This window comes from Diuraphis noxia, unplaced genomic scaffold (genome assembly GCF_037042655.1).
Source record: "Diuraphis noxia isolate RWA-SAM2 unplaced genomic scaffold, SU_Dnox_SAM2 contig0002, whole genome shotgun sequence".
NCBI lineage: Eukaryota > Metazoa > Arthropoda > Insecta > Hemiptera > Aphididae > Diuraphis > Diuraphis noxia.
In genome coordinates, this window is record NW_028301712.1 from 47,195,083 (window position 1) to 47,222,262 (window position 27,180).

The window sequence follows — 27,180 nt, forward strand, 5'->3', positions numbered from 1 at the left end:
CGACTCCGAGTCGGAGAGTGGAAACATACCGTTCAACGGGGGGGGGGGCCTAAATTTTTAAAGTATTCATATATTTATAATATGTTATCGCAATCTTGTCGGAAGACGGACTTTAAATATTTTAACCTCCCCCCCCTGAAAATTGATCCTGGATACGTGCTTGAAACATACGGGCATATGGCCCAGAACGCCATCTCTTGAGCGTTGTATACATTTCACTGTAACCAATATGCATTGTTATGGTCGAAATGCAACAGTATTGTATCCTGTGGTTATATCGTGTTGTGTTCATGCACTATTCGTGACGAAATATAAAGGTATGTCAGCAACAATAAGTATTTGAGTTTGGTTTGCGCATCCCCACTGTTTCCTATGTGTTAAGCTCTTCGATTTTCATGCTTTTATATGTGCAACCAATGAAACACGGAGAATGTAACATACAAAAAAAAGGGGGGATATGCGTATCACAATTTTGCTGACTTACCTATATACTTTGTCTTGAGACTATATAGTATATTGCAGTATTGCACAATGTACTGTGATTAAGTGTGATAAACTGATAACATCGTTGAGACTAAACGCTAAAAGGCTAGTTTTAGCAACAAGCCTTTAGCAATAAACGTTGTTGTCACTTGTGAGTAAAATAGATGACCGGAAGAGTCTTTGGATCGAATTCTGTTGTAGTTATCGAAAACTAGGCTATTTAAATTATTTAATAATTTTTATAATTTCTCATCGTTCCGTTCTTGATGTATTAATGCTGTGGTTTGTTCAAAATTGAATCATCTCAGGTAAACATGCAGCTACTAACTTGTAAAAGAATTGTACTTCATCATAATCCATAACCCTGGTCTGTTTCAACTTATTAACGTGATAACTAAAAATCTTTACATTTTCAGTTTACGTGGCTAAAAGATTATTGAACGACAATTCAGTAACTCTTTAAAATAACCTCCTTCAACCCCAACGTTAAATACAGAAGATTCATAGCAATATATAGTGTCATAGCCGTCATATCAAACTGCTCGGTAAGTACAGAATATATTATACTGCTTTTATGTGTTTAAACGGGAAAAAATACTAAACAATTATTTTTTGGAAAAATATATTGCAAAGTTGTTGATGTAACCTATTACATGTTAATAAGGAAAGGAGTGCTGAACAAAATATGTGTAGTGGATAATAGCAGCCATAAAATAGAGGTTTCAATATTATATTAATTGATAATCATCAAAAATACGTTCAATGATCAATTCTGGTGTAGGTAATTGCCATCTATATTAATCATCTCGTTAGTCGACAGTATTGCATTCCATTTTTTAAAAATTTGAAATTAATAGGTACTCTATCTAAAAAATAAGTAAATATTGAAATATATAAAAAATAAGAATTCATTCAGATTTTACTTAACATTTTTTATGATCTGAAACATTTTAATCGTTAGACCTATTTATTTATTCAGAGCAGTGGTGCCAAATCTATACAGTAGGGGTGGCGGTCGCCATCCCTTTTGAATGGGTGGGTGGTAGGGCCTGTTATGCAAATGAGTAAATATTTTACATGATTGCTGTCTGATGATAACGTTGAGGTATAGCCTCATAGGTTTGGTTTAATTTAACGGTTCTGGGTGGGTGGGTACTTGGTAATTTTTTACTAGTTGGCCCCCTATTTTAAACTGATCCTATTTCTAACTGATTCAGAGACATATTATAATTTATACTTTTTAGGTGCCTATTATTACATATTATTTAAAATATGGCAACATGCAACCCTAATCTTTAAGCGGTAATGATTAACTGATAACCACTTTAAACTACATAATATTATTATTGTATAATATGATTATAAATTAAATTAAATATCTATAAACATTTAGTAAATTCAGTTTTTAGATAAGTTTATTTTAGTAACTAGCTAAACTCAAGAGTGTTACATATATTATATATTATATAAACTATAGAGTATACATGTATTATATTTAACAGTTAGTGTATTGGTTAGTCATCAAAAAAATATTGCCTCCCCATTTCACAAAATAAAACTTATTTTAAGTTCTTATGTATTTTATAATTAGATTAATCCTTTATTAATTTTTAAAAAATCCAAAAAATTGGTTACAACCAATTGTATCCCAATTTTTTATACATATATAATAATAATATGTTGGTGATGATATGTTTGTGTTAAAAATTAGAAAATGTTATCGAAACGACTTAATTATTATTGATAGGCAACAATAATACTATATGTTAATCAATAATTATGTTAATTAAATTGAATCATTCATAAAAAATAATGTCAGCGTCAGAACAAGGAAGCTTGTTGATTCAAATGCGTAAAAATATAAGGGAAAAATAAAAAATTAAGGTTAAATTTATTTTAAATGCATTTAAATTAAATTAACAAATAGGTAGTTCAGCATTTTTAACAAATCTCAATTTAACCAAAATTGCATAATCTTGATACATTACTATATACAGGGTGTCCCATGAGGATATACCCATAAATCGTAAAGGAATTCTCGCCACCTGGATAAATAACAATTTTTTGCCATTTTATCTATGAACTAAAAATAAACTGTATAGAATAGATATCTTTATTTTTTCAAAACTAAAAAACTAAAAAATAATATTTTAACTTTTTTACCAACAAAATGAATACATGTAGCCCTTGTCTATGTGAGTCTTACAAAAAAAGCAGATTTATGATATGTTTATTATCTATCTCAGGAGATATTGCAATGGATAAATCGGACTAAATCCTAGCGGGACACCTTGTGCAAAAAGAATTGCATTCAAAAAATTATTGATTTTCAATTTAATCCAAATATCATAATTAACTAAAGCTTTATATTACCTATTAAATTTATATATTCATTCATAATTTTTTCATATTTTATTGACAGTAAAAAAATGAATTTAACATTAACTTGTAAAACAAATATTTTTGAACAATACTATTTCTCTGACTATTTCACTTAGCAGTTATTTTTGCTATAAGATATATTGAAGTCTTATTGTTGATGATATTAATTTTTGTCTTCATTAAAGCATGATAATAGTGTGTTGTTGCATTGGTGATTTTGTTATAACTATTATGAGTATTATAAGTTTGGAACTGTTAAAATTATTGTTATTGTTAGATTTCAAACATTTAGTATTTAGTTCAACTAGAATTTAATTTATTTTTTTTTCATTAAAATATAATATACAATCTATAGATTAGTTTTCTACTATAAGAATATGAGATATATTAAGTTTGATATGAATTACTTGATAAAAGGAGTAACCCAACGACTACACTTTACATTGATTTAATATTGCTATGTTAGATATTTTTTATTGAGATTAAGAGTAGGTCATGACACCATCTTCTCTTAAACCTTCTTTGGGGATTCCCAGGTATTGTTTCTGAGTTAAGTGTTGAGATTAGCTGGTTGAGGTAATGAGGTGGTTCTTTAGTCGTGAATGATAGCGTTTATGTATAATTGACAACATTTCTGATACAGTTTTAATGTGTAGGTCTGTGTAGAACCTGTAACCTGTAACCTGAAAGAATTTAATTAAAACAAAATTAATTGGGTTGTATAAAGCCCATCATAAGTTCATTATTATATACCTAATTATATATTAGTATAATTTATATACAATTTAAGGTTCTAATTACAAAAATTATTGAAATAACTATATTATTTTATATTATTCACATTACTTAAATTCAAGATTTTTATGCAATCGAAATGTCTTATAGACAATGGCGTCATTTCTGTTTTCAATAGAAAATAATCTTGTATATCCAGCCTGAATACTTAATTATGTTAGTAAGAACTTGTATACGAACGATGTAATTATATTTAAAAATCCAGTGGTGTCGAGACTATAAGTACTTGAGAAATAATTTAACAATTTAAAGTCTTGAAACATATACATTATACGGATCATAGACAATGACAAAAACTCGAATCACTTGGAAAAAAATGGTGTGGGACGCTTTGTATTTGTTTTTATTATGATGTTAATCTACTATTAATAATAATTAATAACTGTAATTTATCGCTTGTATTATTCTTGTCTTATGATATATGACTCAATGACGGTGTGATAGACGAGAGTAATAATACAATATGGTAATATTGGTATTTTATACGAGTATGTCATTTGTTATTTTGTTAATTACGAATATTTTAATATATAAGTACGTTTAATTCGACAACATTGCACATAGTGCCTTCCACCATACCGCACTACTGCACCAAGGTGGCACTGGTACAGTTCACTGATATACCAGCTGATATATAAAGGTAATAAAATATTTAATGGGTATTGTGGTACTTATCATTGCACTGGATGCAAAAAACTGGCGTAGTGCATTGAGATGAAACATTAAAAAGTCCACTTGGTGCACATTAATCTTGTCGATGGAACATAAAAATATGCTCTGATGCAGTCATTGCAGTGTGGTGGAAAACGGTTGTAAATATTTGTACGATACCATAATGTTATAATGTTATCACATTCAGCCTGTTCCTTTCAGTATATTGTTTTAAGTATGGTGCCACGCAGTTATGAGGTTATGACAATTATGTGACTAGCATGCCATTACCTATGTGGCTATGTGTATATCCCATATTTCAAGTGTGGTATTCAAATATAAATAAACGATATTAAAATACAACGATTACCGGAAGCATGAAATCGCATTTATTTTGTTATAATTTTTATATTTTATGATAAGGGTGAGAAGTGTGAGCTATTTCGACCGCTAGTCAAGAACTGAATTCCTCCCCGCCTCCGAAACCGTATCTATTGATATTTGACAATAAGGTAATTCATTATGAATTTTTCTTGCTGTTCTCGACATCATTTAAATTCTCAAATTGTTTCACAGAACATCACGAGAGTAACACGCACCTACCAGCTAGTATTTGATAACTGGTATTATATAAGGCATTAGGCAATTAATACGTATCAACATGTTCATCAATCTGATTTGAACACAAACTTTTCCACCGCGTTAAAAAGCATATTTACTGAGACGGAATCAGGTCATTTTCCAACACTTCAACTTTCATACATCAATAATTTGACATCCAGTGCAGGCGTGGCAAAGAATATAAGTGTTCAGTTTGATATTCCTATATAGATAGTGTCTTAAGTATACTCTTCACCTCTTGTTGAAACTTTGTTAAGCCGACAACTCGAGCGTGTTCTATCTTTTATGTAATTACTTCATTAGTAGCTTATACAGATAGTATTTTATTTTTTTTATGAGCTTTCATACAGTTGACCAGTGACCACTTGACCATAACTCACAAGTCACAACTAAAATACTGAATTACTGTCAAATATTCAACATCCCCGGTCTAAATTTCATCCCATTTCCATCAGTGACGTCAGTATGCGAGTTTGCCTTAATATATATTACTAGAGTGAAATCACTGTTATTTATGTTTCTTATTTTGTAACGATGAAATAGCTAGAGAGGTACACTCAGTAAAATTAAATCTGTCTGAGAAAATAAATATTAAACATAATGTCATAATACATACCTAATATGCATCTCATAAAGTCATAATACATCAGTTGTGTCGCGATAACTTGAAGTTAAAGGGGGGGGGGTGAGAACTCGTTTCGAGATATTTATTATTCGAGATACCTAATCGATTGAGTGTTATAAGAATTTCTAACCTTGTAGGGGAATAAAAAAAAATTCGATTTATCGAGGTTCGAGTTATCTATATAACTAAAAATATCTGTGTACATTTATTCCAGCGATTATGTGGACGTCATATCACATTTTATAGCTTGGTAACTCATTTATCACGTATGTATTAATAATAAAACATTTTATAAATTATGATTATAATTTTATTTCTAACACGCTTATTATTCATAAACTATTATATGCGTTATCGACAAGTTTAGACGTCTGCCCCCGCAAAGAATAACGATTATAAAAAGCATAAAAAATAATGACACTGACGTCGCTATTCATGTAACACAAACAATTGTTTTCTTAATGATTATTGACTATTATGCGGATTGGGCCGGGAAAATGAAAATAAGAATGAAAAGCATTCAACCCGACTAAGGGCCCGTTTTGCAATAGTTTAACTAAGGTTAAACCGTGGAATTCTGCCGGTAAAATTAGTGGGTTAAGCGGAATCGAAGTTTAAACTATGATTGTAAAACGGGCCTTAAAATTTAATGTCAACGCCCACGTGATATGAAACCTACAAACAAAATCGCTTTAACATTAAATGTGTCTTTTAGAGGACGCGTTTGTCTGACAAGAGGGTTCAGTTTCAGAAATCGATAGACTACCTACATTAAAAAAAAAAAACCATACCAAAACGACCCCCTCCTAGTCCCCGACTAACCGAATACTAGCGTGTGCACTTCACTTTACTGGTGGAAGGGGGGGGGGGGGGGGGTAAATCTATTCGAGATTATATTAATGCAATTCTTATATTAGGTATTTAATATAATAATAATAACCTTATAATATATTTTAATGCATAATCTTGATGGCGCCGAGTTGAACAATATGTTATACAGTATACTGGTTGTAAAGACGGTCGTCACTCGTCTGGCATACAAAAATACGACCGTGTGTTTGCGTTTAAGTATTTTTTGTACGTACACTACAACGACGATTACTTTGTGTCGACATAGCCTAATGGTTCCCAAACTGGTCAAATTTGATACTTAATGCACACAATATATTATAATATATCTAATGATATTATGGTCATTTTGATTTGTTTTCGTTTGTGCGAAGTGCAAACAAACATATATATATATATATTAATTTATTTGTAATATATACGCACTAAAAACGATAAACTATTATTTTATTATCATATTGACACGAAGCGTTTAATACCATTGATTTGATACATAAAATGTTATAGTTAATCGATATGGCAATACGTATAATGTATAATATCATGACTTTGTTGACAATCATCGTTTATCCGGAATACACAAGGCTATTTAGTGATGAGAACAGACATGGACCTTTATTATATTATATTCTAGTCACATCTCGCGGTGGCCAACGATAGATATTGTGTTATTTTTATGATTTGTCGTGTGAAGTATCGAAAAATTCATCGAAATAACTCCAATGGTTCATTATAGTTATTCGAATAGTCATTAGTCCTTATTAGTTATTACTAATGCATATTATATTATTTTCAGTTTTAACTACGAATTTAATAATGTTATTATCACAGACTAAATTAAATTTAAATTATTAAATTATTATTATTTTATTTTTTGATAACACCAGAAACGGTTTTGTACAAATCGATAACGGGATGAAGTTATCTAGAGTATAATAATACTACGATAAATTAATATATAATGTCTACAAATACGAATATGCGATTATAATTAATTAATATTTTATTAATAATTATACGATGTGTCATTAGGTAGTGGTATTATAATACGATAATCTATAAAAATAAAAATTATAGTGATTTATAGGCTATATATTATAGTAAAAGCCTCTCTAGTCCGAAGACCGTATTTTTAAAGCGCCACCAATAAAATTTGTACGATACGTCGTCCCATGACAAGACGGGTGTACCTACGTATACACCTCACCAACACCTGTCGGACGACGCAACGGCGTGCCGTATGCGTGATCAGCGACGCTCCGCGTGCTTCGTTTCATTTGAGTTCGGTCGACCGCCGTGTTGACACCGTCGTTGTCGCATTATCAACTACCGTATTGTTATAATAAAATATTATAATATTGTTATCCAATAATAAAACAAACGCCCCAACAACGATTATAATATTTTACTACTCTATATACAACACGTCGATCACATTGTTATACGCTGTTGTTGTTGTTATTTCAGACCAATGGCGAACTCCAGATGCTGTTTCGGGTGTTCTAACGTGCGCAAGGGTGCTTGGGTGATATCAATTTTCGACATGGTGAGTAACGAGAAATATTATTTGTAACATCATTAGCATAGTTGCTTCTTACACTGCTTGTATACAATTTTCGTAGCCGAAACATTTTTTTATAATATTATGACGGAGGTAGTTTGTTACTTTTTCCTAACATGAATGCTCACCGTCCATCGGTCAGCATCTAGTTAATGACAATAAGCTACAGGATATTTTATCCTTATTTTAAATTACTGTTGTCTATTAAGCGTGTAGGTATATTTTGAACATATTACATAATATATGAAATGCCGGTTGATGCATACTTACATTAAGACATACATACTATACTATACTAACGTATTATCTTGGAAAATACACACCTATAGTCCTGCGAATAAATAACCGTATATAAATGAGTAATGGCAGCCGGTTTTGGTTATGGATACTTTTTGTCTTTTGCATGGGGGTTATTATATTTGTAGCTAACTTTTTTTTTTGCTGCATCTGAAATTTAACTAAATCATGCAGATACTGACGGCTAAATCACATTAATTGCATTAAATTCCAGTATGCTCAACGAATCGAATAAAAACGAGTGTTTAAGACGTCAGTGGCGTGCCTATATTCTATGAGTAGGTTTTTTGGCGCAATTACCTCAAACAATAAATGTACGTGAGTACCGGATAGTGGATTTAGTATGCGATTAAAAGTTTTGATTAATAATATTTTTTATTATTAATTAAAAAAAATCTATCCTAAAGCTGTCGATGATTGATTAAATTATATATAATATAGTTTTCATAAGGGGGAAATTTTTATAGCACGTCATTACGTGGGGATATAATATATTTATAGGTTGTACATGACGTCGACTATTAGAAGTAGGTATTCGTTTTCAGTCAAAATTTAAATTTAGACTGCTGTACTTTCCACATTGATTGCAAAAATTAATTTTTGGTGGTTATTCAGTATTTCAGTACCTAATCCTCGTATTAGATCTATACCTCAATGTAAAAAGTTTTTTATAATATAGCGAGTTCGCGGTTTGTACAAAAGTTATAAATACCGTTTAAACTTTATTTTCTACGATTTAAGTTAAATTTTATTGAAGAATTTTCCTTAATCGGCTCAACAATTTGTCAACGGATTTATAGTTTATAAATAATTGTGTGCCTCCTAATTATATTTGTAACAAAATACATTATGATCGATGTACTATTGACTATAGGTTATGTACCTATCAAATATTTAAATGTACTTTGATCGTTATTCGTTACACATTTGTTGTCTTTCTATAATATAATCACTCACATTTTTTGCTATTTTGCAGTACCTACTTAGTCTTTTGTCATGGCCAAATTAAATTATTGTTTTATTAAAACGTCTGAATAAGCCATTTGATTTTCAGAAGTGCTGGTCTTATTACATATATATATGTGGAGAAAAATCGTATACTCATTACTCATTACTCATTAGTTCTCTGCTCGGCGAGACCTAATCAGGTTCGGTTTAATATTACACTGCAGCACTCAATATTTAAATATCACTCACGTGAACGACATGTAATTAAGTATGTCACAATTCGCATGTATCGTATATGACACTTGTAAATAATTTATTTTTTATCGAATGCTGTACCTATGTGTAGTTTTAAATTTAAAATTTGTTTTTTTGTTTTTGTATTCTCACAAAACAAGTGTGTAGAATGCACCTATTTAATTCATATTATTATAATAACATATGGAATATGTATAGTTTCAGTATACAATTTTATTGATTTTAATTAAAACTTCTGAATTGTTAGTCGCTAAAATAATTTTTGAATTAAATCTAAACGTTTAAGGTCAAAGTATTAAACATTTTAATATGTTCTTAGTATTACGATGTTGCCACTCACCAATTTTACAAAATTGTTGGTCTATCAATTCGGCTTTGTTTGGCCACGTTTTATCCAATAATTTTAGTGTCGTTGTAGACTAATCAAAACCCTTTTGTTGCCACACTATAACGTTTAATCTGTCGACCTAAAAATGTTTTACAGTCGCATAATCGTTAAAGATCGGAGCGGAAGCCACCAAATTCAAATTAATCGTATTTCAAAAGTATTTTTATAAATGATAAAAATAAATAACAACCGTACCTTTTTTTTTTTTTTTTTTTTCTGTTTTAACCGACGACGCCGCGGGATCTGCTTTCGCATTGCTTCCGCGGCGCCGCCATCGTTTATTGACATTATCAAATATTAATTACATTACAAGTTTTACTTGGCTTCTTCCTGTTCTTCTCGGGCTGACCGGAGTCCGCCGCCCTTGAATTCGCGTGCCTGTCATCCGATTGGCGAGCCGACCGGAGTCTACCACTCTGGATGTTTCGTTCTCCATCAGGGCGGTCGCACGTTCCCCTATGCCCTTCGCAAGGCCTCTTCCTCGCGTTCATCCTTTTCCTTGGTCGACAGAATCGTCTCGACCATGCGGATGAACTCCAGGCGATTAGTTTCGAACTGTTTAATAATTCTTCTTCGGGCTTGGGCGTCTTCTGGCAAGTCATGTGACAGGGGACCACACAGGATTTCCTCAACGTCACCCGCGTTCGGAGGTCGCCTCATAATCTCAGTCATCCGAACGCGGTCGTCAATCCATCTCGGGCAGGTAAAAACCGTGTGTTCAGCAGAGTCGTCGGGGTTGACGCAGTATACGCAATAACTGTCGTCCGCCCGATTAAACCTCTTCAGGTAGCTCCGGAAGCACCCGTGCCCCGAAAGCACCTGCGTCAGTCGGAAAGTCAGGGTTAGCGGTGGCTTTGTTAACCAGCGCCCAACGTCAGGGAGGAGCCGGTATGTCCATCTGCCTTTATCAGACCGGTCCCACCGAGCTTGCCAAGCTGCAATACTGATTGTTCTCTCTTGGTTTTTAACGGTGTTCGGGACGACGTCAGTCTGGTCGTCCAGGCGAACCCGAACTCTAGCCCTCTCTGTTGCTAACAGGTCTGCAGGTAGCATTGAGGCCAATACTGACGAAGCGTCGGCCGAGACTGTCCTGTAGGCACGTGTTATGCGGAGTGCGACGGCCCTCTGCGCTCTTGCCAATTCTGCGCGATTCTTAGCCGTTTTTGTCCCGCGGACGGCCCAGGTCGGCGAGGCGTACAACATCTTACTGTTTGCCACAGTGCCAAGAAGCGCTCTTTTGCTTTGCGACGGTCCGCCGATGTTGGGCATCAGTCTGCCTATGGCTGTCGCTGAGTCGGTAGCCTTACGGGAGGCCTGTTGTATGTGTTTGGTGAAAGAGAGCCGAGTGTCGATCTCAACACCAAGGTATCGCATTGATCGTTTGATAGGAATTACGTGTCCTTCAACCAGAAGCTCCGGGTTGTCATATTTGTTTTTCCTTGTCAGGACTACAGCCTCAGTTTTGGTGGGGGCTAACTTCAGTCCGTTTTGTTCCATCCAAGCCGATACCTTAGCTAACACAGGATTAAGCAGGGTAGCGGCTGCCTCGCCTGTGCGGGCGATTCCTATGACGCACACATCATCGGCAAATGCCACGAGTTGGACACCCGAAGGGGTTTCCATGTCCAATAAATCGTCGTAAAAGACATTCCACAAGGCTGGTCCGAGAACCGAGCCCTGTGGCACGCCGCACGTCGTACTTCGATGGTGGAGTGTTTCGCCAACCAATATGGATCGATCCTGTAGGTAGGATCTTATCATTTTCACAAGGTAAGAGGGTACATTCTTAACCCGGAGGGCATTATCCACCTTCTTCCAGGGAGCCGTGTTGAATGCATTCTTCACATCTAGAGACACAGCCACGCAAATATCCCTGTGCTGTGCCGCACCTAACGCTGCGCCGTGTGCGGCGTTCAGCAGTCGTTCAATTGCGTCAGAAGTCGAGCTGCCTTGGCGAAACCCGTATTGGTTTGGTGATCTATGACCGGTGCTATCGAGGTGCGTGTCGAGTCTTGCCAGAATTAGCCGCTCTAAGAGTTTCCCCGAGGAATCAAGCATACACAGCGGCCTATAGCTGGACGCTTCGGTTGTCGGCTTGCCGGGGCCTTTGTGCAATAGTACTAGTCTGGATTTCTTCCATCGGGAAGGGAAGGTGGTGTTGGCCAAGCAGTTGTTGTAGACGCTGAGTAGGATGTTAGGCTTCCGGAGGAACACCTTGGCTAGAACCTCATTGGGGATACCATCAGGGCCGGTTGCCTTGCCAGGGGGAAGTCTTTTGCAGGCTTGGGCCAGTTCGGCCAGGGTGAAGTCTTCAACGGTTTCATCTTCTGCGGTTTCTGGTGGGCGGGGCTCGAGTGCCCAGTCTGTCGCTGGGGGGTTCGGGAAGAGGTGATCGGCGATCTCCGACTCCATGCCGCGGGCTTCAATTCCTGGACGTCGACGACCGATGCGTTTGGTGACGATTTTGTAGGGAAGACCCCACGGGTCAGAGTCAACGGATCTGCATAGGTCGGACCAGCATTTAGCCTGGGAGGATCTTATTGCTTGCCGCAATACCTTCCTCTTGACCTTATATGCGGTTCGATGAACATCTAGTTGTTCGTGTGACTCTCGCCTTCTTGCTGCCCTGTGGTAACTCCTACGCAGTCGACCGTATTCGTCGCGTAGTGTGGCAATTTCTTGGTTCCACCAGTGGGCTTGCCTTCTGCCGTGTGGAAATAACAACCGTACCTATATAGTGTTTGGATTACTTTGGTAGTAATAAAATATTTAACTGATGAAAACGGTATAAATTCCAAACTTATATTCCATCACTTGATGGATATAAAATTCACCGAACATCGGAGAAAAATTAATAAATTTAGGTTAGTATTTGAAGATTAGATACATTTTATATAAAATACCTGTCTAAGGTATTTTAACAAGAAACTTATAAATGTGTTTATTTTATTTTAAATTAATAAAATTCTAATATATTTTGACGTTATACGTCATAAACTCATAAGAAATAAAACATTTTTGTGAAATCTTTGAACATTATTTTAAAATTTTAAATCTTAGATATGAAATAATTATTCAATATTTCTTTCAAGTGGTTTTAGGTTTATACATTTTAATACTGTGTTATAATGTTAATAATACGTCTTTGCTCATCGTTAAACTGTGTTATCTTTAAAGCTATATATTTGTTGTATATGCACTAAGTAATTTGCTGTAATTGTATTTTTTTTTTAAATCTATTGAATTTTGTATTTTGATAGCATTAAGCCGAATTAACAGTTTATCTCAGTGTGTTTTTTTTTATCGTACACTATAATATCGTAAAAACTATATCATCCGTCACGTTTAACTAATATTTAAATAAAATATATGAATCTACGGTAAAACATTTTTTATAACACCGTATATTCTAATTACTTATACCTAAATATATCACATTACCTTTGTATAAAACTTGTTTACAACTAATATACGTGTTTTGTTTGTTTAGCTAATTTGTATAATACTCATGGTGCGAGGTATTACTACGCTAAGCATTGCCCCATATGCGAATGCATACAAAGTAAAATCGAATTATCCATATGGTAAGTGTGCATTATTTGTCTGATTATTTGTTTATTAAAAAAAAAATATCTATTGTTTTAATGGTAAACCGTTAAGGTGGTGTTAGAATTCACGTGTTGTTAGCATCATATTAAACAGTAAACTGACCTATCATCAAACTTAAAGATAAGAACATTATCCGTTACCGTTACCTTACGTTTTTCAATGTTTAAATTTTCAAACAAGAATTGAGTTTAGTAAATTTAACAAACTTCAAAAATGCTCAAATTTATCTAAACACGTTCATCAATAAAATATTAGTGATTATTATAATTATAAGCGTTTTCTTTTGACAAATTATACCTGTCTATTCCAAATTGGTGAACCCCTCTAATACATCTTCGGTTCTCCTTATCGTTCCACGTGTGTCATATTTATAACATATACATACGTGAATCATTTTTAATATAAATAGTTTAAACGTTTATTCAAGCACCATAATTTTCGTGTTTTTTTAAAAATATTGGTATTTAAATTATGCTTTTAGATTAGCTTTTTTAATTATTATTATTTAAAAACACTTAATATTATTTTAATGTCATTTATATATTTTACTTATGTATTATGACTATTACTAGAAATAATATTATGCAGAAAGCAAATTATAAAAAATTAAATATAAAAATAAATATATAAAAAAATGATCAAGTTTTAAAAATAGTTTTTATTAATTTATTATGAAAATATTACTTTAATTCCTATCAATATAATATATAAATTAGGTACCAAAAAGTACTTTTAAAATATAAATGTTCTTAGATCCAACCTTTTTAATTGCTGTATCTGCTCTAAATAAACATCAAATAGACTATAACCATCTTCATTTTGTAACATTTTCAATAAATATTGAGGCCAAGCTTTAACTATTTTTTTAATTATTATAATTGTTGTAAATCTGTATAAATCATTTTCAATAATAACTTGTGATATCCATCTCCTTTGAATTATTATAATTCACAATTTATTTTTCACTAATTAATGCTGCAGGATTAATTAATTATATACTGTCATTCAACATTTTTATTACAAGTATATAAAATGTATTGAAGTATTAAAACATTTAGTTATAATATTTCACAGCTTGAATACTTTATTGTAGACTTAGAGTATTTTTGATTTATGCTTATGCATTTTTTAATTTTTAAAAAGAGAAAAAATAAGATCATAATATATATAAACAAATAAACTGTTATTATACTATACATTTGAATACTGATAATAGGCATAATAAGCATTATTTGTTTGTTTGTAAATAATAACAATAGTGTATAAATATTTCAAATATTTTTATAGTTACCTTATCTAAATAAAAATTAATTTAATGTTTTATTTTCTTTGTTTTGTAGATGATGGATCATCCTTCTCCAGTGACCATCGTGCTATACTATTGGAAAAGGATTTTAACCTATTTAGTCAATTATTTATTATTTTTCTATTTTTTTATGTCAACTTGAATCTAAAGAAAGCCACTTTTATAGTAAGTTGAATATATAATTAAAATATTTCTAAGTGTAACATAACTATTCACTTTTATAGAATTTCTAGTTACATTTTTCTTATTTAATATATTGAATTAAGAATTTAAAAATACTGTACTTAGAGTTGTGTACAGATGTTTAACAAGTACATCATAGGTAACAATTTTTTGGCAGCAGAAGAGTATTATATGATATTCTCAAAAAGTATTTGGCGTTTTCTTCAATATGACATCTATAAAATATATTATAAATAACGATTCGTTAACCTCATAATTTACTATACCTATTTTATTATTTTACATATTCGTACAAAATAATATAATACTTAGATACAGAATCACAAACATAACTGTGATACTGATGTTTTTGATAAGAATCTATTTTTAGATAATATCATACATTTATATTTTATAAAGAAAAATAATACAATCCATAACAAGAACATTATTGTGCTTGTTATCTTTTTTGATGTGAATCAATTTTTAATTTCCTTAACAAATAATACAGTGCAGTGCATAATCTACTTTTTATAATGATTTGACCTGTAATTTGTTGAATATGTATGTAGTACCAAATTAACTAAAGTTTCAAATATTATAACTTATAACCATCTACCTAACTGTTAGACACAAATAAAAACATTTTTGGATTTATAAAAGGTTGTTGACCACTAGTGTGCTCAGTTATTAATGTTTCTGACAGAAAATATATTGACTATAATGTAGTTATCATAACTTGTTATTGTGTACATCTAAAAATATAATATATGCAATCAATTTTATTAATAAATTAATAAAAAGTTTCATAGTATTTAGTGTTAACTATAAAAAACTTTAATCTTTTAGATCATATACTTTACCTTTACTAATTTTTGTATTTACCATGTATACAGTTATTACAATATCAATTTTATATACATAATTTTATATACATATGCCCTATATATAATTTATTTGTTAATCAATTAACACCATACCATATCGGTTTTGTAACACTAAGAATAGTACTAAAAAATATTACATAGTAATTTTTTTTCTAAACAATTAAAAATAAAAATAAAAAGAGAAAAGAAATATATTTAAATAATTTTATAATTAAAAAGAGAAAATGAGGGGTCCAAATTGATTTGTAACAGACAACAATAGAGCGGTTGGTTTTTAAAAATTAGAATGGTACATGAGTGCGACATAATATATTGTTATGGTGGGGTACCTCTAAAACAAGTTGTTATAATAAAAAAGGGGGATAAACATTGCCATTATATAAGTATTTTTTTTTATAAAAATTAAATTAACAAACATGCTTACGGTCAGGATATTATGTAATAATCATATTATGAATCATAAAATTAAGTTAGTTATCTAATATTTATTGAGATGATGTGATACTTGCATGTGTTGTCTCCATCTTACAAGTGCATTACATACCAAATTTCACACTCAGCAGATCACGTTTAGCTCCATTAGTTTAAAGACCTAAAGAGTGAATTAACCTATTATAAAATTTAAAGGTAAGAGTATTATTTAAATACTTTTTACTATATTTTAATTTTAAAGAGTTATTAGTTTTTTTAAATTGTAAATTGTTTGTACATCTTAAAATAATTATAACTCTCTTAAAAATTAAAATATGAAATAGTAAAACACCCATAATTGTCGAAATAATACTCTTACCTTTAAATTTTTACCTGTTTAATATTTATTGAAATAAAAAAATTTTAGTTGCAAGTAGGTACTGAACATTTTCTGAAAAAATATGTTGTTAAAAATAAAAACAAAACTGTCAAACCAATCTATCATTTTGCTCATATTTTAAAATATAAAATCATTATTAAATTATTGTACATTAATACTATGTATATTTTTGTAGCTACTAGCTAAAATAAAATACTGTTATTACAGGAATACAACATTTGTATACATTGTATTTGTATTTTATTACATTTGTATTGCACACATTTCAATTATAACATTACTTAACTTTTTTTTAAATATTTGAAAAATCTACTTTTATTAATATGAATGTATAATAATAATTACTTTAGTTATATTCTGTACTATTAAAATTGAAGTATAATTGTCAGTAAAGTTAACAGATTACAGGAACGTATTGGGATAAAAATTTGGCCCGGAAAACCTGTATCTAAGCCGGCACTTTATGAGAAAAAATATACTCAAATTTAGTTACACAAATATATTTATAACCAATTAATACATTAATCATTTAGTTAATATTTTAGAGGTACTAGCTACTTTATTGATATTATGTCATCTGTGTCTATATTATAAAGTACTCATTTTTTAACGGACATTAACATAAACGCCTCTAGTTTGGATTCCGATAGTTTGCTGCTCCTTAATCTGTTTTTAATAAATTTTAATGTCGAAAATGTTCGCTCACATGCTATCTATGCAAAACGCAAATGGTATGAATCAATATTTATGTATTTAAATAATTTTGTAAAATATATAATATGTACCTGAGTTAGTGCTGGCAGTGTTAAAAATATTTGTACGCCAATCCTGAATTACTATAAGTCCAGGCTACACATGGTTTAAATTTATAATAATTATTATTAAAATCTGTTATTCTAAAAAAAAAGTAAGACCTAGTAGCCCGGCCCACCAGGAAAACTCCAATCCGTGCCTGACAGATTATATGATATTATTGTAAGTCAAGTGTTAATTGAACAATTGTATTTTATAATCAATATACAATATACTGTATTTAAGTTAAAAATTATACTAAACGTAAAAATCTACAGCCTAGGACAGTTTGACAGTATAAACAATATTTAAATTAAAAATATTATTCATGTTCAATTATTTATTTATTTTCAGCGTAACGTTCAAAGTATTAATCAGTGGTTGGTGATAAACTCAATATTTTTTGTATTCTTTATTCTTTTTATTGGTTTTACTACTGTCAAAAATGCATCACCTGATATAATTCCTATTGGAATTCCTGTTAGCAGTATGTATCAAAAGTTTATTTAATACTTATACAATATTAAGATAAACTATTTAATAATTATTAAAAAAATTTTAATATTCAATATTGTTATTTGTTAATAGTTGTTGTAGTATACCAGATTTATGTGGTGAAATGTTTTTATGATGATGAACTTAATACTATAACTCCGCCTACGTTGCATGCCACACCATATGTGACCATAACCAGTCAAACTCTTCCGGCCCCAGTCTATCCTGTGCAAGGTGGACCTTATGTTATTCAACAAGTACATCAACCCATTACACATTCTCCTTATCCTCAGCAAACATATGAGTATCAGCCACAACAACAAACTTCTTCTCAGCCTCACGTGGCTATACCTGTGCCAAGCCAACAAAGTATTCAGGAGTATTGTAGCCCACCACCATATTCTCCAAGTTACACACAAGAAGGCTCTTCAGTGAAACAATAATTACTTATTAAAACTATTCAATCCTTTATCTTATACAACCAATCCAATACTTTTTTTTATTATGATATATACATTTCTGACTATCTTGTATGTGTTATGTGTTAAAAAGTACAAATTGTTTATTGTATGTATACAATAATACAATATTATTAATTACTACTTATTTTATATTTAATGAATCATGTGAAGTGCTTTGTGTTAATCATTTTAGCACTAAATACTTATTTATGTAAATCTCATTCATTGCTTAAAAAGGATAAAAGTGTGTATTGAGCTTAGTTTTTATAATTAGTTCAGGTTTTTGTGAGTTAAAATAAGTGATTTTTAAACTATAAAAAAAGAAAACCCCCCATTAATTTATGTGTACAATTTTTCAGTAGTTATGTATTTAAAGTTAATTTTTTTTTTATCTATTAATTAATCAAAACAATCTAAGACTGTATTATTTTTTTTAATATATTCATCTTAGATATTTATACAATTTTAATTTAATTCATATTTTCTATAAGACTGTGTAAGAACAAAGTTGTAATTTTTTATGTAATCAGTAAAAAAACATTGATATTTTATGAGATATTTTTTTATTAATTACTGTTGTGTAAGAAAATAATTTAATGTATAGTCACTAACTATTGTAATAACTTAAAACCAATGTTGAAAAAAAAACTATGAATAAAGTTTGCTAAGATTATATTTTTTGATGGTTGAACATACTAATATGTTAAGTGCATAAATTTTAAAAATAATTTAACTTCTTGTGAACGAAATTAATATATCTCGAAAATTAAATGAATATAATATAAACCATGAAAATTAATTTTAATTAAATAACGCATAATTTTTTACATTTGTACTTTGGTAATATTGATATGGCTTGTTAAATAATCAAAAATAATTCATGACTTAAACGATTTATATTATTTCTCATTTTATACAAAAAAATTAGTTTGCTCGACTTTTATTTATAATTTAAAATGCCAATAAATATTGATTTATTGAATTTATAAATAATCAATATAATATGTAATAATAGTCATTTTGCACAACACTACTAAAACTTGATTTTAATGAATTTACTCATCAGTAGTCAGTCTGACAATTATATTTTTTATATTTATAATCATGAAGATTAGAATATTATATTCTTCATGGTTTTAATGTACCGTGGAAGATAATTTTCTTACATGTTTGAAAATATTTTAAAACTTAATATACAAGACATGAGGTATATAATCATAATTTATGAAATACTTATTTGTAATCAATAATCATGAAGATAGAAGCAATAATTATTTATATAATTTGTGTTTATTGCAAAATATCAGTATTATACTTAATTTATAATAATATATACATTGTACAAATAATGATTTTTATACAAAAAAAATGCACAGTGCAAAAACATTTTTAAATTTATTAACTTTTCTTATTTCTATTACATTCTAGTTATTAGTGCATCGATTATTCAAGCCTATGCATTCCAATATTTATCTTATTGTATGTTTAAGATGACACCACACCCGTATTTGTTGTCTTAGTCTAACAAACGCGTAACATACCAAATTTTACAGATACATTTTTAATCAGTTTTACTTCGTTTGCATAAAAATTAGAGTGACTAGCGTCTAGCCCTATTATGAAACTTGATGGTAAGAATATTATCTGTGCTTTAATGGAAGTTTTTTTACGATAATTCAGTTTTTAAGTGAGTTATGTGCGCATAATAAATTTAAAACAAAAATGCATATAACTCACATAAAAATTAAAATATCGTGAAAAAACTTCCAAAGAAGCATGTCATATATTGTTCTAACCATCAAGTTTCATAATAAGTCAATTCACTCTAATTTTTAAGCTAAAGGAATAAAACGTGAACTGCTTAGCGTAAATTTCCTATGTTACCTACGCGTTTGCAAGACTGAGACAACGAATATGGGTGTTGCACCCTTCTAAGTTAAAGCATTCATTAAAGTACAAAAAATACCAATATTGTGGAACATTAAATTCAACCGCATTAATACAAAATGCATTCGTTAGTAGATAAGGTACTTTTTGATGTGTTTTCTTAATTTAATAATACGGACACTATCGAGTACGACATGTTCATCAACTGTAAATTATCAAAATATAATTAATTGCAATTTATTGTTATAAATAAATATTATAATAAAACATAATGACATACTGACATGGTTCAAGCATGTTGCATAGTGAATATGATATAATATTTGTGAAAAAAATCTGCAGATATACATTTTGAAAACAAATAGGTAGGTACAATATTGCAATAGTGCTTAACTCCAAATATTGCGGTTGCCAAATTTGACAGATTTTTGATATTAATAGTTTTAATGTCGATTATCGAACCCAAACAATATACAAGTTGTTTCATATAATTTGTATTTTGCAAAGTCAATTTATTTTTAAGATGGGAAAAACCTTAAGTCAAAACTGCTTGAAAAAATAATATAATCCAGTCGTACTCAAAAAAGGAGTTTTTTGTTTTACAATGTTTGCGTATAAAAATATTAAACATTTTAATTTTTTTTTAATAAATGGTGATTTATGTCTTTAATACAATAAACATAATCGAATTAAAAATAAAGCTCTTCCAATTGAATTATTTAGTGTTAGCTGATATAGCGATAGGTATGTTAAATCATGACCACAATATACAAACTACATATTATAATATTATAGTTAGGATTATATTATGTAACCATCATATAGGTACCTATTATAGCCCCCAAAGCTTTTAATGGAGGAATGCTTCTATGGTAGTACCTATATATGCTTCGACCATGAGTCTGAAAAATGTATTTAATTTTATTACCCTGGTGAACATTTCCAGGTTTACGAAAGAATTTGGCGACACTTTCATCACTCGCTTGTGAGAAGAGTTCAAGATCATGGCCATCAACAAAGTCTTCTTAAATTTCAAATCCATCTCCGTCCAATTGCTGCTGTATAATCCAAAATTCACTGTGGATTTCTAGACAGTATATTATACAATATAAACAAGTACACAAATTACAATCGTACAAAACAAAACTGACAAATTGTTGATCGATGAAAAAATATAATTTTTTGTTTACCCCGACTTCTATGTGGTTGAACCCATAGCAATAAATGTACAGTTCAATGGTGAGCGAAACCAGTGCACAGACAAATTTAAAAATTGGTGCTGATGCGATTGAATAACCACTGAGATACGACTAGATTAAAAATTAAATCGAATTATGTTTAGGAAATTATTATAATAATGAATTATTGGCATTGCTATCGCGTTTCGCTATTAACTACCCAAACCATACAAAATTAGAGACGTGTTACTCACCAGCAATGTGAGAAATATCAATGTGATTACTGTATACATTCCATTTCCTATTTGGACGAGAACCATAGGACGAACGATATCGAAAAACGCATCATACTGTCTGCAAGTAAAGTGGAAAAGTGTGATTGATCATATTAGATATTGGCACATTTTTTTTTTTATTATTATTTCTGTATCATACATTATTGCAAATTTAATACAAATTTGATTTGTATTAATTAAATCAAGGGTGGACTGGCCTGTTGTCCGTATTATATAATTTGACCATAAATTATTTTTAAGAATAAAATATGAAAATTCACATTTTATTTTTGCTATCGGTTCATTATATTTCCGTTTCCAATTAAATCCCGAATGTCCGATCATTAACTATATTTGATATATTATTAATTTTCTGTAAAAGATGGCACGAAGTTTTAAAATTGCAGACTGGCCTGATGTCCCCTACCCATTCCGTACTTGAATTATATTATACTATATTGTAACTATTTTGTATGAACATTTTATTAAGGTATTTCACTTAAAATTCTGTAGCCCTGTGAAAAATGATTTGTGGTTCATCATGTCGAGGTCGTACAATTATATGCCAACCACCGTTAATCATATAATATGATCACCTTTATTTCGATATCGGACGTGGTAAATTCGACATAATATAGTTCCTACATTTAAGACAAAAATATTTTAATATATTATAATATTAAAGTGCATTTTCTTTGAGTCACGATTCACGAATGCGGATTCTAAGGCATTATTCACTTTAATTAGGTCGATTGGTTGCAACCCAGGCCCGTATACAGGAAGGGGGATTTAGGGGTTCACCCCCCCCCCCCGAAATTTTTAAAGTAATTATATATTTATAATATTATGTTATCGCAATCTTTTCGATACTTAAAATATTTTAACCCCCCCTCCCGAAAATTGATCCTGGATACGTACTTGTTGCAGCTATTCAAATTTCAACCACACATTGCACAATCCCAAATACAACAAGGTATACTATACGCATAATATTGTGTTATAAGTTTTATATTTTGACTTTTATAGTTAGATACTTATAACGGGGTGAGGTGGCATAATCGTTAATTTGCCAGAATAAAGTAAGTGGCGTTTACAGCATTGATACCTACTATAATAGGTACTCACATTTCTTGAGTTTTTTCTTCTATTTTCTGTTAGTATTGCATAATTATATTATAATATATTTGTACGGAGTATGTATACTTTAATACTTATATACTGCTATTACTATATTTAGACTTTTATTTTATACGATGAACTTTGTTGTATTCCGTAATCTGTTGTAAATACTTAGTACTCACTCGATTATATTTTGATTGTCATGAATGTAATTAGTCAAATCGTCATAGTTGACATCCGAAATCGATACATCGTTAATTATTGTGCCTGCAAGAACGAAAATGCGCATATAATATTTACAGGTAAATAGGTAAGTATACTTAACCATTCATCGTTATTCGGTTATTATAACCTGAACAATCAGAGGCATATACTTCAATACTTGTAATTGTAGGGTGGTTAAGATGCTAATTTATTTACCAACAGGCAACAAAGATTGGTTTATTATTTTTTATTTTTTTTATTGTATTTAAAGCTATCGAAAACTATTAATATAGGTAAGTATACATAATAATATAGTGCCTCAATATCATTTTAACAAATTTGATGTGACTCGTGGGCATAAGTTTTTAAAAATAATAGGGCGTAGGTATTTTGGTATCGTGGACCTAATAAATGCGTAGTATAAAAGTAATAATTAAATTTTAAAATCAACAAACTAAAACTATAGCATTTGTGGTTGATGACAATGTGATTAATATTATTTCATTAACTTCTCTCCGCTATTGGTTATTTATTTATTATTATTGTTGTCTTATATTATTTTAATTATGACTGGCAAAAGTTAAGTGGGTATCAAAATCGTAAACAAACCATTTTAAAAGATAAAAATCAAATTATTTTACAAATATATTGAAAAACATAATAAAATTAATTTGCATAGTTTACAATTTGAATACTATTTTCCCTAAATAAACTAGTTAAATGCAACAGCATTTTTTTTTTTTTTTTTTGTGAAAATGTAACTTACGCTGTCTTAAACTATTTAGAATAGTTTTGTAATCCATTTGGAAATAATTTCACCAGATAGGTAATTTAAAAACATGTGGAATTTTAAATTTGTGTTGAAATGTGGCCAGCAATAACAATAACCGTCGCGCGTCGCTGCGGGACTGTATGAGACCATAATGCAAAAAAATATTATCTATTTCAAATTATTTTTTCATTAGTACATTGTATGACGAACACGTGAAAGGCCAAGCCGTGTTAGCCGTGTGGGACCCCACCGTATTTAACCCCCCCCCCCCCTCCGAAATATTTTACAACTAATAAATTTAATTTATAATATTGTATATAATATAAATTTACTTTAAAATAATTATAATGCATTAATATAGTAAAATTTGATATGTGTTTTTTGAATTACTTTAAATGAAAATATTCACTGTTTAACATCGAAGCAGGTGTCTCTCAAGGTAGCGACCTCTCACCTGACTTATATAACATCTTTACATTTGACATCCTTAAAACCGACAACACTCTACTTGCTACATTTGCCGACGATACTGCTATCCTCTCAAGTAATAGTGACATAACTATAGCCGCGCAACACCTTCAAGAACATTTAAATCTTATAGATAACTGGGCCAATAACTGGATGATTAGTATAAACGAGAGTAAATCTTCCCAAGTTACTTTCGCTCTACGCCCTGGCATTTGCCCTACCATCAAACTTAAAGACAAAAGTATACCTATCTCGAACGAGACAAAGTATCTAGGTATAATTTTAGATAAACGTTTAACTTGGAAACCCCATCTCCAAAACAAAAGGAAACTTGCCAACAGTAGACTCCATCTCTTCCGACCTCTTCTTAAATCTAAACTTAATCTAAAAACCAAAATGTTATTGTATAATACAATGATCAGACCTGTCTGGTCATATGGTATTCAAATATGGGGGATGGCCAAACCCTCAAACATTCGCCCCATCCAATCTTTCCAAAACATTGCCCTACGTACTTTAACTGGTGCTCCATGGTACATGACAAACCTTTCACTTCACAACGACCTCAAAGTTACAAATGTCAATGACTACGCCAAAATTTACTACCACCGTTTCCACTCCCAACTCAACTCCAGTACTAATCCTCTCATTAAAGATATGGCTTCACTGCATATCCCAGGCAACCCCCCTCGCAGGCTCAAACGAAATTGGAATCGAGATCTCCTTAAGTGATCTAAATCCGACTATAAGTTCTTAGGTGTTACCAATGGGTGACTTCCTTAAAAGTTGTTGTTTTTTTTTTAAAATAAACTATGTATATATTCTATATCAAAATTACTAAATGTGCTTGTTGTACAGATTGTTTTTGAATAAAAAAAAAAGAAAAAAAAAATGAAAATATTATTTGATTTAACCCCCCCCCTTCCCCCCGAAAATTTGTTCCAACTACGGCCCTGTTGTACTGTAAGGTATATAGTTTTATAAACTCAAAAAAAAAATTGATTCTTAATGCGATTTTTACGATTAAACCTACATTTAAAAATTTTACTTAAAATTATTTTAAAAAAAATGTGATTTGAATGGTAAATGTTCAAGTTTTGCATGCATTATTTACACGTGCATTTCATCAACATAAGTCGAAAAAATAGTCAAAATGTCTCTATTTAAATGATTATCATCGCGATGTGTATTATTTTTTAATTTCCGCTGCTGAGAACGAATTTTTTGCACTTACCAGCCGTGACGCCTTGCAACTGCTGGCGCGCAGATGATTTGGCGCCTGTTTGGCGACGGCCGAGCGTCTCGTAACCGGTAGACATAGTGCAGAACAGGGCCTCCAACACGAAACACATGGTGACCAGGTAACAGTCGAACGACGACCAACAGAACACATTCACCGTGAGTATGATGGACTCGACGACGTACACTACCGTCCAGATGGTGGGCTTCTCGTCGTACTCGGATTTTATGAACCAAGGCATGATCAACCACACGATCAGTGTGCCGAAGCTGAGCCCGACGAACGTGCGTAGTATTTTGGACAGCCTGGCCCTGCACAGGCGCAGCTTGGACGGGTCGCGGCCGCCGCAATTGGTGAACGCGTAGCGGGCCGCGTCCAGCGTGACGCTCATCCGGTCCGCGTTGGACGCCACCGTGTAGCCCTTGAGCAGGCACATCATCCCGTTGATGATCAACACGCCAAAGTTGGCGAACATTTGGATGTCATGCCTGGCCAGGTATAGCCTGTACACCTGCATCGATTGCAGCGCGAGCGTCAGGCCCACGACTACCTTTACGGCCGTCCGGCACAGGCCGGCATCAAGGCCGTGCTCGGCCGGCCGCAGCAGCTGGTAGGCACCGATCATTTTGAACAGCTTCTCGTCCAGGATCGTATAGTCTTCAATAGCGTCCTCCGCAGGAATTTGCAACGCCTCACCGCGACCGTCGACCTTTTCCGATGAACTTCCCAACACCTCATTGTCGTCGGCTCCTCTGAGATTTTTCATCACCGCCTCGTTTACGTTGGCGTTGGTCACCGAAGCTCTCTGATGAAGGCTATTACTGTCGTGAAGTATAAATGAATTAGTAATAATTCGTTTATTTCCACCACAGTAAATATATTAATCCCCCCCTCTCACACACAACACATTATTGAACTATACATAAATTATTTTATTTTATTTTTATTAGTAATATACTAATACTATATAATAATAACAATGATATTATGATTTTTTTAAATGTGACAATAAACTAAATGTGTTACATTATTTAAGTTCAAATTTGATTGACAAAACCTAAAAAAATGGTAATAGTGATTTATTGGGTACTAAATACTTACACTCGAAATAATAATTTTGTATTAATACCTCGGCTAGTTGGTTGCAATCTACATTAAAATATGAATTACAATTAAGTAAGTATAATTTAATTTTGTGCAACTTTAATATTTTTAAATAACTCACCTTACAATTTTTTGAAGAGCACCCTTTCACGGACTAATATTTGAGTAAGAACAATGATTAAATATTAAAATATGAGTATCTACCTACCATAAATATGAATATATTTGCGCCATTGGTGAGAGTTTTTGAATAAGAAATTTGGAATCTTTTTTCAACTTCAACGGTATACTATGCTTATAAAATTATATGACCACGGAATAGTAGGTACCTAATAATAATATTAAGTTTATTGTCGAATACACACGATGATACAGCAAAATTTAAAAGAATATACAGTTTATGACAGTTAAAAGCACAGTTTGTGACGACTGACGAGTGCACCAAGTTCAATACAACATTTTATTTTAGTACCATGTCATATTATCTTATCGATCATAATCGATTTTCGTATAGTTAGGTAGATACTTAGGTACATTAATTGATCATTGAATTTG

The 27,180-nt window shown here is 31.2% G+C and overlaps 2 protein-coding genes across 6 annotated transcripts; one reads left to right on the plus strand and one right to left on the minus strand.

The window, feature by feature from the left end:
- The first annotated feature begins 549 nt into the window (after positions 1-549).
- On the plus strand, positions 550-19,053 carry LOC107170763 (uncharacterized). 5 transcript variants are annotated; one of them, XM_089219207.1, is made up of 7 exons: positions 550-791; positions 900-1,028; positions 7,874-7,952; positions 13,346-13,439; positions 14,805-14,935; positions 17,777-17,909; positions 18,011-19,053. In XM_089219207.1, exons 3-7 carry the CDS (start codon positions 7,878-7,880, stop codon positions 18,358-18,360), a joined length of 783 nt encoding a protein of 260 aa, XP_089075333.1. In that variant the 5' UTR covers positions 550-791; positions 900-1,028; positions 7,874-7,877; the 3' UTR covers positions 18,361-19,053. The 5 variants fall into 5 exon arrangements, with proteins under 5 accessions (XP_089075333.1, XP_089075334.1, XP_089075336.1 ...); XM_089219210.1 differs by lacking the exons at positions 550-791; positions 900-1,028; positions 7,874-7,952 and adding exons at positions 9,727-11,220; positions 11,302-11,601; positions 11,675-11,853; XM_089219209.1 differs by lacking the exons at positions 550-791; positions 900-1,028; positions 7,874-7,952 and adding exons at positions 9,727-11,220; positions 11,302-11,853.
- A 685-nt stretch (positions 19,054-19,738) lies between these two features.
- On the minus strand, positions 19,739-26,851 carry LOC107164457 (uncharacterized). The gene is made up of 8 exons (XM_089221317.1): positions 26,747-26,851; positions 26,623-26,670; positions 25,516-26,342; positions 23,020-23,104; positions 21,698-21,797; positions 21,456-21,575; positions 21,194-21,352; positions 19,739-20,470 (listed from the first exon to the last, which is right to left on the minus strand). Exons 3-8 carry the CDS (start codon positions 26,285-26,287, stop codon positions 20,426-20,428), a joined length of 1,281 nt encoding a protein of 426 aa, XP_089077443.1. The 5' UTR covers positions 26,288-26,342; positions 26,623-26,670; positions 26,747-26,851; the 3' UTR covers positions 19,739-20,425.
- Between the last annotated feature and the right edge of the window lie 329 nt (positions 26,852-27,180).

Excerpts from the sequence above, each read along its gene's own strand:
- LOC107164457 (XM_089221317.1), bottom strand. The coding sequence starts at position 26,287 with ATGAAAAATCTCAGAGGAGCCGACGACAATGAGGTGTTGGGAAGTTCA. Across the intron at positions 21,798-23,019 it reads GACAATCAAAATATAATCGA|ACAGTATGATGCGTTTTTCG; the intron begins GTGAGTACTAAG and ends CTTTACTTGCAG. Across the intron at positions 21,576-21,697 it reads TGATATTTCTCACATTGCTG|TCGTATCTCAGTGGTTATTC; the intron begins GTGAGTAACACG and ends TTTTTAATCTAG.
- LOC107170763 (XM_089219207.1), top strand. The coding sequence starts at position 7,878 with ATGGCGAACTCCAGATGCTGTTTCGGGTGTTCTAACGTGCGCAAGGGT. Across the intron at positions 7,953-13,345 it reads TGATATCAATTTTCGACATG|CTAATTTGTATAATACTCAT; the intron begins GTGAGTAACGAG and ends TTGTTTGTTTAG. Across the intron at positions 17,910-18,010 it reads TATTGGAATTCCTGTTAGCA|TTGTTGTAGTATACCAGATT; the intron begins GTATGTATCAAA and ends ATTTGTTAATAG.